Source organism: Puma concolor, chromosome D2, assembly GCF_028749965.1.
Source record: "Puma concolor isolate L17-30 chromosome D2, mPumCon1.1.hap2, whole genome shotgun sequence".
Taxonomy (NCBI): domain Eukaryota; kingdom Metazoa; phylum Chordata; class Mammalia; order Carnivora; family Felidae; genus Puma; species Puma concolor.
The window spans coordinates 59181045-59194299 of NC_141677.1; the positions used below are offsets into that span (position 1 = coordinate 59181045).

The 13255-nt window shown below is 44.2% G+C and overlaps 1 protein-coding gene across 4 annotated transcripts in view; it reads left to right on the top strand.

Moving 5' to 3' along the window:
• Positions 1-13255, top strand: part of CNNM1 (cyclin and CBS domain divalent metal cation transport mediator 1) — a 59655-nt gene that overhangs the window by 20350 nt on the left and 26050 nt on the right. For 2 of the 4 annotated variants that reach the window (XM_025918048.2, XM_025918049.2), the window contains exons 2-6: positions 4449-4592; positions 7511-7651; positions 9754-9923; positions 11636-11735; positions 12140-12187. In XM_025918048.2, the coding sequence (XP_025773833.2) occupies positions 4449-4592; positions 7511-7651; positions 9754-9923; positions 11636-11735; positions 12140-12187 (603 nt within the window). The remainder of the gene's footprint in view (positions 1-4448; positions 4593-7510; positions 7652-9753; positions 9924-11635; positions 11736-12139; positions 12188-13255) is intronic. The other 2 variants (XM_086680599.1, XM_086680600.1) reach the window with 2 other exon arrangements.

The window sequence follows — 13255 nt, forward strand, 5'->3', positions numbered from 1 at the left end:
GTCTTGTCTCTTTAGGGTTTTGATTTGCATTTCCCTAATTATGAAGATGCTGAGCATCCTTTCATGTGCTTATTGGCCAGTTGTATATCTTCCTCAGGTAACTATCTAGTTACATCCTTTGCCCCCTTTTTAATTGAGTTGTGTTTTTATGTGTCGTACACTTTATATATTCTGGATACAAGCTCTCTATCAGATATATGATTTGCTGGTAGTCATTAAATACATCCTAAACGTATTCTAAAGTCCAGCTTATCTATTTTTTTTCTTGTTTTCTTGTATTTATGGTGTCTTATCTAAAAAACATTTTCTATTCCAAGGTCACAAAGATTTACTCCTATGTTTTCTTCTGAGAGTTTTGTAGTTTACACTGTTACATTTAGGCATTTGATCGATTTTGAGTTAACTTTTGAGTCATAATGTGAGGTAGGCATCCAACTTCATTCTTCTGCATATGGATATCCATTTGTCACCTGCTAGTTACAGAGTTCTTATGCTGTGCCAGGTGCTATTCTTCGATTCTGGGGAAATGGAGATTAAGTAGAACATAGCTGTTGCCCTTCAGAAAGCTTATCATCATAGTAGGGGGAATCACTTGTAGAGAACAACAGCATGGTGAAATTATGTCTCGCCCCTAGAGTGGATATAGCAGATGGTAGCTGCTATAATAATAATAGCTATTATTGTTGTTAGTATAAATGTCAAAAGAGAGATTTATACAAAGTACTATGGCAGGAGGAAGTGACTACATTTTCCATGTTTCAAGATTGGCTTCACGGGTAGCCACCCCCAACCCTTCTGGGGCCCAGGAAACAGGAGTATAGGGAAATAGGTCTCTTAAAGGGCAACCTTTTTGAGAGAGAGTGGACCTCAGGTATGTGTGTTATGGACATAGCTGGTCTCTTGAATAGAGGTTATGTGAACAAGGCTATGTGATTTCTGATTCCTTTTCAGTCTCTTCCCAAGAAAGAATGACTTCCTTCATTTGTGTGTAGATCTCTATAGGTATTTGAGGGAATCAGAAAGGCCAATTGTGAATTACAAAGTATTTCTAATCAAGTACATAAGAGTATTGTCTTGAATATTACATAATTAGGACTTAAAATCTCTATTCCCTGGCAATCACATGGTGTGTCCTCAAATCAGCCTTATAAAGTGTAGACCAGTGGCTGATTTTCAGATGGAAGTTATGGTACTCTTTGTGAAACATCATAAAATGTTAGTATTTAATCCCATTATATGAACTAATCTCTTAGCGGCCAGAAGTATGGCTGTATGGCTGCATTATATATATTCTGAGCTCCACAGTATAAAAATTATACAGTTTTACAGAAAATAGTTTTAAGAAATCACTTTTCCGAGTTCTTCATTATACTAGCCATTTGTTCTGTCATCTGTTAGCACGTGTTAGCATAAAAGTGAGAACAGGTGCCATAAGTTTAAGAACAATGTGTTGAGGAAAAAACCCCTTTAAATTGATCACATTCTAACAATTAACATAAGCTAATTTAAGCTATAAAATGCAGTTGCAGTTGTTTCAAAGAAGGATAATTTTAGAACCACTGGTGTAGAGTTTAAATTTTAACTTAAATACATTGTATTTTATTTAGAAAATAAAGGTTTTAGTGTCTGGTTTTAATATCATCTATTGTATCAACTATGGATTTTCATTCAGTCTCAGTTCCATTCATCAGGCATTTATTTGCCTGCCTGTTATATGGAAGGTACCCTGTCTTGGTGTACATCCTGAAGGGTCTTATGGCCTGAGGAAGAAACATGGTCCAGTAGAGAACACATACATTGCTAGTTATGAGAAGCAGCAAACTGACAAATGCTCTAACAGAGTTATCAAGGGCTTCAAAAACAGGCCAGGAGAGATGCGTTCAGATTCAGAATGGGGCAGATCTTTCTTGAGGACTTTCTTGAAGAGCTGGCCCCTGAGCTGGATCTTGAAGGGCCAGTGGAGACCATGTGCACGAAGACTTTGAAAATACACATAGACAGGGTTGAGAGAGTGAAGTTAACATGGTGCACCTGGAGTATAGAATGAGTAGGGAATGTAGCAGGGCATTTTGCTGTCTTGATAATACCAAACCAATGAGTCTGGATTTGATTCTGTGCATATTAAGGAGATTTGGAGGGTTTTTGAGCAGGGTAGTGGCATGATCAGACGAGTTTGGGGATAGTTGAAGGATAGGTTGAAGGTGGAGAAGAAATTAAAGACCATTCTTGAGCGATACAAAACCCATCTCATAATTAAAACCCCCAAAAAGGGGCGCCTGGGTGGCGCAGTCGGTTAAGCGTCCGACTTCAGCCAGGTCACGATCTCGCGGTTCGTGAGTTCGAGCCCCGCGTCGGGCTCTGGGCTGATGGCTCAGAGCCTGGAGCCTGTTTCCGATTCTGTGTCTCCCTCTCTCTCTGCCCCTCCCCCGTTCATGCTCTGTCTCTCTCTGTCCCAAAAATAAATAAACGTTGAAAAAATTTAAAACCCCCAAAAGGTAGCTATCTTGTGATTTGAGGTATCTGATACAGAAATTCATGTGTTTAGATTTCAATGGTTAATTATGCCTCCAGCAAACTGACTACTCCTCTTATCTGATATTTTTAGCATTGGCCAAGCTTATAAAGGATAACACTGATAAAGCATGAACTTCCTTTTTTTTTTTTTTTTTTTTTTTGGCAAGAATATCTTCTAAGTCAGTACCCTAGATTTTCTCCTTAAATGTCTCTTAGCCAAGGAAAAGAACCACCCAGATTTGCATTTTAAAAACAGGACCAGGAAATGTGTTTATCAGCAGATAAAAACAAACCAAGGTGAGGCAGTATTGCAGGACTGTTAGGTAAGACTCAGTCCTTAGGTTAGGACTAAATCCAATTACCTGGGTTTGCAGTCCAGCTTTGCCACTTATAGGCTGTGTAACTTTAGGCATGTCACTTAACCAATCTGTGCCTCAGTTCTTTCATCTATAAAATGGAGATAGTGATAGTACTTGTCTCAGGGATTGTTAGGAGGATCAGATGAATCAGTACACACAAAGTGCTCCAAATAGTGCCTGACACACAATTAGAGCTCCATATGTGTTGACTCTTATTATTCATTGTTGGGCAATAAAAATTAACTGCCTGTGACACATTATAGTTTACAGAGCACTTTCACACACCCACTAAGTCACCCAAGCTCCGTAATCACCTTATGGCTACTGGTTATCCTAGCTGCCATGACTGTTAGCAAACCACCCTGAAACTTAGAAACGTAAAACAACAACCATTTTATTAAGCTCACAGGTTCTCTGAGTTGGGAATTTGGACAAGATACAGCAGGACTTGCTCACTTCAGCGTCACAGTGTCTGTACCTGCAGCTGGAGAAGACTCTCAAATGGCTGGCAGGGGTGGGGGTGGGGGTGGGGAAACCCAGCAGCTGGGGCTGGATCAGCTGGGATGGCAGATCCACTGGACACAGCTTCGCTCACCTATCTCGCACTTTTGGTGGGATGGCTGGAAGACCAGGCTCAGCTCGAACAGTCACCTAAGCGTCCACATGTGCCCTCTCCACCATGGTGGCCTCAGCCTTCTTAGAGCATTTCTGCAGCAGAAGCCATGGGCCTTTTATGACCTAGCCTCAGAGGTCACATTGCAGACCTGTGCCTGTCCTCTGTTGGTTGACTCAGTCACAGGCCCACCCAGATTCAAGGGAAGGAGACAGAGACCACACCTTTCGTTAAGAGATGTATCAAAGAATTTGGGATCATGTTTTAAAATCACCATACTGGTAGGGCGCCTGGGTGGCCCAGTTGGTTAAGCGTCTGACTCCAGCTATGGTCATGATCTCACATGTGAGATTGAGCCTCACATTGGGTTCTGCACTGACAGTATGGAGCCTGCTTCGGATCTTCTGTCTCCCCCTCTCTCTCTGCCCCTCCCCTGCTTGTGCTTTTTCTCTGTGTCAAAAATAAATAAACATTTTTTTAAAAATCACCGTACTGGTATTATTCCCTAATTCTAGATGAGAAAATTGAGACTCAGCAGAGGTTAAATGATTTTCCTAGGGTCAGTTGCACATACAGTAACCAGAATAGTTAGGGAGAAGGGATAGGGGAAGTTTGGAGGAGGAGAAGGGCTTCAAACCTAATTCTTTTGATTCCAAATTTTCATTCTTTCAATTAGATTATTCATCCTCCTTCAACTTAGATACACTTACTAATCTGTGAAAGTTCAAAGAAAAAAAGGTAACTGCCTTTATGTATATTGGGTAACTTTCCTAAAAAAGAGACAGATCCAAAAGTACAAGGTTTGCATTTAGAAGAGCTTGTATACAAACTTCATATTTCAAGGAGGTCCTAAGATGAGTTCAGTCCCAAGATTGGTCACAGAGCAACTTTGTGTAATTTCTCATCAGGAAAGATTTCTAAAAATGTACCGGAGCTTAACTGGGACTTCATTTGTTCTCTAGGAAAATCTCACCTGGCCATTGTCCAGCGGGTGAATAATGAGGGAGAAGGGGACCCCTTCTATGAGGTGATGGGCATTGTCACTCTGGAGGACATCATAGAGGAGATCATTAAGTCGGAGATCCTGGATGAAACTGACCTCTACAGTAAGTGCATGGCCTTGGCTGTTGTCTAAGGTCATCCTATTTCTTCTGAGACTGTCAGAGCTGGCTTAGTTTGATATAGGCTGTGAGAGGGTGTCAGGACAAGCCTATCATTGCTGTGTGTCATCCCCCAAATGCCAGGTGCTGGCATGGCAAGATACCCTGGCTTGAATCACCCTGAGTCACTGAGAACATGCTAGCTAGATGTTTATCAGGAGAGAACCTTCAGGAACCGAGCCAAGATTAAGAAGGGGACCTCCTGGTCTTTGGATGGAAAAAGAACTAGAGGAAACCAAGTGTGCCTCAGGTGGCCACTCTGCCCTTGTTTTTGTCCCCGGTGTTGTTTTGTTTTGTCTCTTCATCCGCCTAGACGCAGAACCTAGCACTCCCTGGAACTGTTCCCACAGTCGGCTCACACCGCAGCGTCAGCATGCGTGGAGACTGCCATGAGATTGCCCACACACAACCTAAGCCAAAACCTTAAATACCCCTTCTTCGATACTGCTCTTCTCCCTCATGCTTTTTCAGCCCTACAGCCTGGTTTCTCATTCTCCCTTCCCATCCCCAGCACCCACCCTATCTCCTTTCTCCTCACCCTCCCACCCCCTGAGCCCTCAGGAACAATATGGACTCTATGTAGACAGTGACACTGCTTTTGGTTACTGAGCCTTGTCAAAGCTTTGGTTGCAAACACTACAAAGGCTTGCTGTGTCTGTGGGATGGGAGTGTTATCTAAATCTGTGGGAATCCCTAGGCCAGGAAGTATTTCCTCCTCCAAATTTCACTTCATGGAACAGCAGTCCCTTTTCCTTGCCTTGGATAGCCCATTCCATCCAAACCCCTGCCCTTATTTGCTAGAAGCAGCCATTCAGAAACTAGCTCCCAGTAGAAAAAGCTTTCATGCTGTAAGGCAGTGAGTGGTGCAGTGAGTGGTGCAGAAAAATTACCTTCCCTTTACACTTAGAAGAGATCAAAGTTAAAAGGTGGACCAGGCCTTGACAAAACATAGCAAGAGTGTCACAGTATCTGGTTTTATTGTGATACCATGGCCAGGCCCAACTTCTTCCAATAGGGATTAACCTCTACACCCCCCACCCCCATTCCCTTCTCCCTTCACCTCTGCCCGCCACTCTTGATTAAAAATTCCCAAGTGTCTCAGGAGGTATATTGAAGAAGGCATTCACACTAAAGTGTTAGTGGCTAAGTAATGATAGTAGTCTAAATGAGTACATTCCTTCCTCCAACATTTAACAACCTCAGCATTTAACAACTTTAGTGCTCCCAATACTCACTGTTAAAATAATGGGAACAAAGAGGAAGATCAGATGAATGATTCTCCAATGATGAAATGTTAAGTGGCATTCTGATGGAGAAGGGAGAGGGGATAGTTACGCAAGCATGTCATATAAATCCGAAGGTTGCTCACCAGTGAGAACAAAAGAATTGATCCGATACATGTATTTGCTGCTCTCTTGCTAAGCAATCCTCTATCTAAAGGAGAAGGCGAGGGTTTTCCTGCCCTTATAAATAAGCTTCTGGCATGATTCCTTAAAGCTGTGAGAAGGCCAAGGAACCGGGAATACGGTGTTTCTACTCACTTGACCCTGACCCACAGGACAGCCGGGTCTGCTTCTTGCCACTGTTGCTACCCAAGCAAAAGGAGCATTCAAGCAGCAGCCCAGAGTCCAAGATAAGCCCACGAGACAGCAGCACGATAGGAGGGCACTTTCTGACTTCTAAAAGGAAACCCAAACAGTGGGGCTGAAGTGAGCTCCAAAAGGAGAAGGACAATACCAGGGAGCCAGATTCTGGGGCCCTGGTTCTTTTCCTTGGGGTTCATTCCCTTTAATTTACACTGCATCCACTCAGCCTGCACTGAAAGTTCCCTGCAGCCCTTTTTGTCTCCAGGCCAAGTTTGGAGAAAACCCAAAATCCCTTTCTCTCCCCCCTTAGCACTATGAAATAGGTGAGACAGTTCAAAATTTTACCCAAAACCTAAGGGAAAGCAAAAGACACATGACCAAAGAAAACATTCTCCCTACCCCTAAAAAAATATCTTTTAACACAAGCTTTAAAAAATAAGGGAGAAAAAATTAAATTGGAAAAAGCAGATATTCTCAATCAATATCACAGACTGTCTAGGGTCCCTCTAGGTTGTCTGAGAGCCCTGCCTAGAGAACCCCCTTTGTAAGTTATAGGGCTCTCCCCATTCCTTCTCCTTTCTTCTTCCCTTGATTTTTTCTCAAGTCTCTCCTAGGGGAGAGGCTAGGGTTGGAGCAGGAGAACTGTCAGTGGGAAGAGGTGACACCTATGTCCTTTGGGTGACATGCCTCGGGTGCTCAGGGCATGGTTTAAATCAGCAGGAAGAGACCTGGTGAGCCCAGCTCTGGGGACGAGAGAAGGGCAGAGGCAGAAACCTCCTGGGCTCTGCCAATCCCCTTTATGCTGAGAATGCTAGTCCCTCATGTATGAATGCCATTTTGTAATCATTTCACAGGTAGGTTCTGATTGGAGTCTCATAATAACTGCATGGCACACGTAGAAGTGTTATTGCTGATTATTAACCTCATTGTATTGATTAAAACACACACACTCTGATGCTTAGAGAGGTTGCACAGCTTGTAAGGAAGGGAGCTGGCACTAGAGCCCCAGCCTTGGGGGTGTCAGGCCAGCCTGTCCCCTTTTCCACTCTACACCACCTAAGTGTAAATAATACTGAGACATGGCAGCGTCTGTCTCCCACCTTCAATCAACATCCTTCTGCTTCTTGGGAAAGAAGTTGTGATGTCACCTACAGTTGACACTTTGCAGAAATTCATGTGATCCCAAAGGATCTATTTGTCCCATGTGACTCTGGGGAAACTTCCAAAAATCACCAGCGATTCTGAGATAGTCGCCATCTGTCTCCTGTGATCCTACAGCCGACAATCGGAAAAAGCAGAGGGTCCCACACCGGGAGAGGAAGCGGCATGACTTCTCCTTGTTTAAGCTTTCCGACTCGGAGATGAGGGTGAAGATCTCCCCACAGCTTCTGCTGGCCACGCACCGCTTCATGGCCACAGGTATGACTCTGCCCACCTGTGTCTCCTCCCCAGGCAAGTAAAGCAGAATCTAGAAGGTGAAACCCACATACCAATCATTCTTAACCTAACCAGTGTGCAGCACGCACTGAGAACCACTGTCCCAGGGGATGGGGTGCCTTAGGTAGGGCCACAGGATGCCACGTACTTTTCTTTTTCAGCCCCAGGCCTGATCTTGGGTGGAAGTGAGTACAACTCAACTCTGCTTTTCTCTCCTTTACTCTAGAAAAGAGCTAAAGGAACCACTGCTGCTCTTTTCCCTTCCTCTACCTGCTTCCTGGCAGGAGCCGAGCTCCATCCTGTTGAAGCTGGGGTGCCCCCAAGGATCTTCCTGTTGAAGAGGGAAAGGCCCTGTCCCACCTAGCCACAAGGCCTGGGGTCCCATAACCTCCTAGGACCAGATAGGCTTGTGACCTTCAAATTCTTAAAATACAGAAGTCAATTGTGAATCTTGAAATCTCTAGAAAGAAAAAAAAAAAGCGAGAGGATCCAAATACAAATTTCTCCTTCTTGTAAAGCAGCTAAAATGTGTCTCTGATCCAGGCCTAATTAGGGTGCTGACTTAGAATGATCACACCCATGACTAAGTTCTGTTGTCAGTTAATCCAACATAGATTTATTGAGAATATAATGAGTGCTAATACTGTTCCAGGTGCCAACAAGTAGAAAAGTTTAGATTGGAGCTTCTTTAAAGTAGTTTTCAACATGTTTTCTGGTTCTGAATACAGATTTCACTACTGCCTGCCTGTTTTCCATCACATCACATCACATCACATCCCATATAATATTTGTTAATATGTAAATGGAGTACAACAGTGCTTCACATTTTTGGTAACTTATCCAGTAATTAACTGTCTGTATTATTAACTTGGAATTTCATTTCTTTGTTTTTAAATTTTTTGTTTATTTATTTATTTTTGAGAGAGAGAGAGAGAGAGCACAGGTTGGGGAGGGGCAGAGAGAGAAAGAGAGAGAGAGAGAGAGAGAGAGACACAGAGTCCAAAGCAGGCTCCAGGCTCTGAGCTGTCAGCCCAGATCCCCACACGGGGCTCAAACCCAGGAACTGTGAGATGGTGACCTGAGCAGAAGTCGGACACTTAACTGAGCCACCCAGGCGCCCTGGAATTTCATTTCACTCAACAAATACATGTCCTACAAATAAGCCAGATTGAATTTTCTGTATTTCATTTGATCATAGCATTAAAGCCTTTGTTGTTCACATGGCTTACTTATCTGTGCTCTTTTTATCATTACTCTTTCTTCTTAAACTACTTTATTGAGGTATGATTGACATACAAAAAGTGGTTCATATTTAACACAAACAACGTTGAGTTTGGAGATAAGTATACACCTGTGAAACTATTACCACAGTCTATGCCATAAACATATCCACTACCTCCAAAAGTTTCCTCCCACCCTCTTTATTTATTATTATTTTTTATATGTTAGCATCAGATCCTATGCTTTTAGCACAGTTTTAAGTATACAGTATAGTATTGCTAATTATAGACACTAAGCTATGCAGGAGATCTCTAGGACTTATTCATCTTGCATAAAAAATTTTGCACCCTTTGACCAATACTTCCCCCAAGTCGCCCTCCCACTAGGCCTGGGCAACCATGCTGTTACTCTCTGCTTCTATGAGTTTGACTATTTTAGATTCATCATGTAAGTGGTATCATACATAGTTGTCCTTATGTGTCTGGCTTATTTCATTTAGCATAATGCCGTCCAGGTTCAACCATGTTGTTGCAAATGGCGAAATTGCCTTCTTTTTTAAATCCACGTACAACTGTAAATAAAATCAAGAAAAAAATAAGTAGCAAAACTGACATTTCCAAAATGGTGACCTGGTTCTCCAGTGTGCCAGCACAGAGATACACTCCCCAGAGGGCATGGCGAAAACCTGAGGCACACACTCAGGTTTAAGAACCATCCTCACCCCTTCCACCTGAGAGAATCACAAGAGCCCTGCCAGCTTGGTGCCCAGGAACATGAATGGAGGTGGCCCTAGATACATGCCCTGGTTTTGCCCATCCTGATTCCTCCACCTGCGATTCTTCCTCCCTCCCTATCTCCCCTAGAGGTGGAACCCTTTAAATCTCTGTACCTTTCGGAGAAGATCCTGCTCCGGCTCCTGAAACATCCCAATGTGATCCAGGAGCTAAAGTTTGACGAGAAGAACAAGAAGGCCCCAGAACACTACCTCTACCAGCGCAACCGCCCCGTGGACTACTTCGTGCTGCTTCTCCAGGTGAGTGGGAAATTTGGAGACCCTCTCAGGGCAGGACAAGGGCATCTCCAGGCTGGAGAGGAATGGCCGTGCCTCCCCAGTGCCAGGTTCGAAGACTGAGCTTGCTGCTTCAGGGCAAGGCCAGTTGGGGAGGACGTTTGTTCATGACCCACAGAAGGGGCCGAGTATGATTGGCTGGTGTCCTGGGAGTGGTGGGATCTTGATGGCATTTAGTCTAACCAGTCAGCAGTGTCGATGGTGGGGTGGGGTGGGTACTTTTCCAGCAGAGGGGTTCTGTGGCTGAACTTCCAAAACCATTGTCCTATAGAATCCCAAATGCCTCCTTGTCTGCTTAGAAATCCCCAGAAATGGAACTGTCCATTGCCCCCCCCCCCCCCCCCCGCAAACTGTAGATGATTCTTGTTTAAAGCCCTTCCCTCTGTCACACTGAAATCTCACCATATCGGACTCCCACCCACTCCTTGCTCCACTCCCTGGAGACATTGTGGAACACATCCATTCTCTCTGCCACATGTCAGCCTTTGCACTCTCTCAGATCTTCTCCTCCTTAATAGGACCAGGAAGGGAACTGAAGACCAGATGAAAGAGGTGCGGCATCTTCCTGGTGCTCACATAGGTACCATCGCCTTCTGCCTGAGTGCCTGAATAGGCCTGGCGTAAATACACGTCATGTGTGGTTCCAGCTTGTGACGCTGCTGGCTCTCTGGCCTGGCTCCACCCTTAGTGCTGTCACTATTTCCCATCTCTCCTCAACAGAATCTTATGGACCCTAAATATAGTGACTGCCTTAAAATCTTAATTAAACTCAATTGACTTAGACATGGCCTCTCTTTGTTACAGTCCACCTACGGCCTGTCTGCTCTGACCCTGTGATGGGCCTCACACGCATCCGTCCAAATAACCTCAATGACATGACCTCCCTTCTCCAAAAGTGGAGATTTTCACTGCTGGAAATCAAGGAGGGTCTTGTTAAATTGTTGATATAACATAATGAACTCATATAATCTATTTTATGCATAATGTAAACTTAACCATTTTCAAATAAAAGCTGGAGGGAGTAAAATGTAGTGGCAAGAGTATTGCTTCAGAAATTGGAAAGATCTGGCTTTAAGATTCCAGTATTGCCACTTCCTAACTAACCTTGACCAAGTCATTTAATCTCTCTGAGACTCTAATTGATTCTTCCGTAAACTGGGGATAAAAGCAGTATGGGCCTCATAAGGTTGTGGGACCGAGTGAACAAGAATCTACGCGTGTGCATAACACTGTACTGGGCCCATAGACACACACCACATGCTACCCATTAGCTGTCATTATCACTGGTAACAAACAAGCTCCGCACAGAATCAGATTTTGTCTCAACCAGACTTAGAGATGGTCTACTCAGACCCCACTAAACCAGTGGGGCAGTTTACAGAGCCCAGGGCTAGCTGGTGCCTGGCCATTCATCATGAAAGGGCCATCATAGCATGCAAGGAGAGCTTGGTTATTCAGGACTGGATGCTCCTTTATGGACTAAGCAGTTAATTTACTGCAAAGGGCTACTGAGGTTGGAGGCACTATTTTTGAAATGAGTCTGGACAGACTTCACATCTCCCTGGGATAAGAACGTAAGTCCACTTGTTATCCAGACAAAAGTGCTTAGGGTCATAGTCAGTAATAGGAGTGGAGGTGCTCGTACACACCCTTAGCACAGTTCCTTCTCTCTCCAGGGTAAAGTAGAAGTGGAGGTTGGTAAGGAAGGCCTTCGCTTCGAGAATGGAGCCTTCACCTACTATGGTGTCCCAGCCATCATGACCACTGCCTGCTCAGGTATTCCTGTTCCCAAGTCTCAGGTTATTGGGGAAGCAATGGAATATTATAGGAAAGAACATCTGGGTTCAAGTCCTGACTCCTCTTAGGGACCCTGAACAAGCCATTTAACTTCCTAGGCTTTAGTTGCCCCCTCTGTAAAATGGGTATGAGTCATTTTTTATTAAGAGAGTTTGTTTGTAGAAGTACATGGTAGACTGTAACATTATGAAGTGTTAGGAGTGGATAGTGGATATTTTTCCATCCAAAAAGACAAGTTTCTTTTGCTTTTTACACTTCCATCTGATCGCCTGGTTTTTGCAGGGTTAATTGGTGCTGGGGGTGGGGTGGAAGAGGGGGCATTCCCATAAGAAGGTGTGTTTTCTGAACTGCCTCTGAAACACACTGCATCCTTCTGTCCTTAGATAACGATGTGCGGAAGGTTGGAAGTCTGGCTGGATCCTCTGTCTTTCGTATGTATCTCTCAGACCCCTCCCTCATCTGCCCCCATCGTAGTCCTGCCTCAGCCCACTCTGGGGACCTGGACTGAGCACTTTGAGCCTGGGCTGGGGCTAACACAAATGTTGGCAGCCTCTTTGTAATGCTCTGCCAAGAACACTGCCTCCTGCCAGGTACCCACAGACCACAGGTGCTTAGTTTCTGCGTTTGCAATGTTTTCTGCTGCTTCTCTGCTCATGGGCAAGTGATGAGTGACGGGGAGCAAAGTATGGGGGGGGAGGGGGCAGGGCGGGACACCATGTGTTGTCACATGCTGGGGAATGAAGGCAGGTGTTTGGTGTGCTCTGGTGGAGGTTAAGCCTTTCCTTCTCTGCTGTGATATAATTCACCCACTGGCCTTTATTTGAAAACCCTAGTAAGTCATTGCTGTGTCTGTGGGGTCAGTAGGAAGTGACTGCAAGATCTTAGGATGTAAGTCCCAGGCTGGTGCAATATGTTGCTTATCTACATCTCTTTCCTTGTCACCACATCTTAGCTGGTAGAGAGCTGGCTGCCAGCTGGCTGTGCATGTGAATGGTGGGGGCTGGCCCAGGGCTGATGGCTGGTCTGTTCTGCCCCTTCTGTGCTCTACCTTCTTGCTGTTTCATGTGTGTAGTTATTGCCCTTGCGTTTAGAAGGCATGGCATTTATTGGAATGTAAGTGTGATCCAGAAAGAATTATTTGTCTAGATTGCCTATTAATTCACTGGTCTGAATTTTGCATTGCTTTCAGCTGTTGGTGTTTACAAAGGTGGCTATTTTAATGCCAAATGGGGTGTTTTCTCTTATTATAAAAGATACTTTACAAAGTGCACTATATCAGTATTTATCAGAGGGTTCCAAAGTTTGATATCACAGTCCCTGGGATATGAAAGGTAGATACCATTTTAACACAGAGATACTGAAGAATTGCTCCAAATTACCCAGTGAGTTGATGACACCCAGATACATTCCAGTGTCCATACTAGTTCACATAGCACAATGAAATACACATTTGAGACCCATCATGTTCCAGAATGCAACTTCTGTGTGGAAAGATTGGA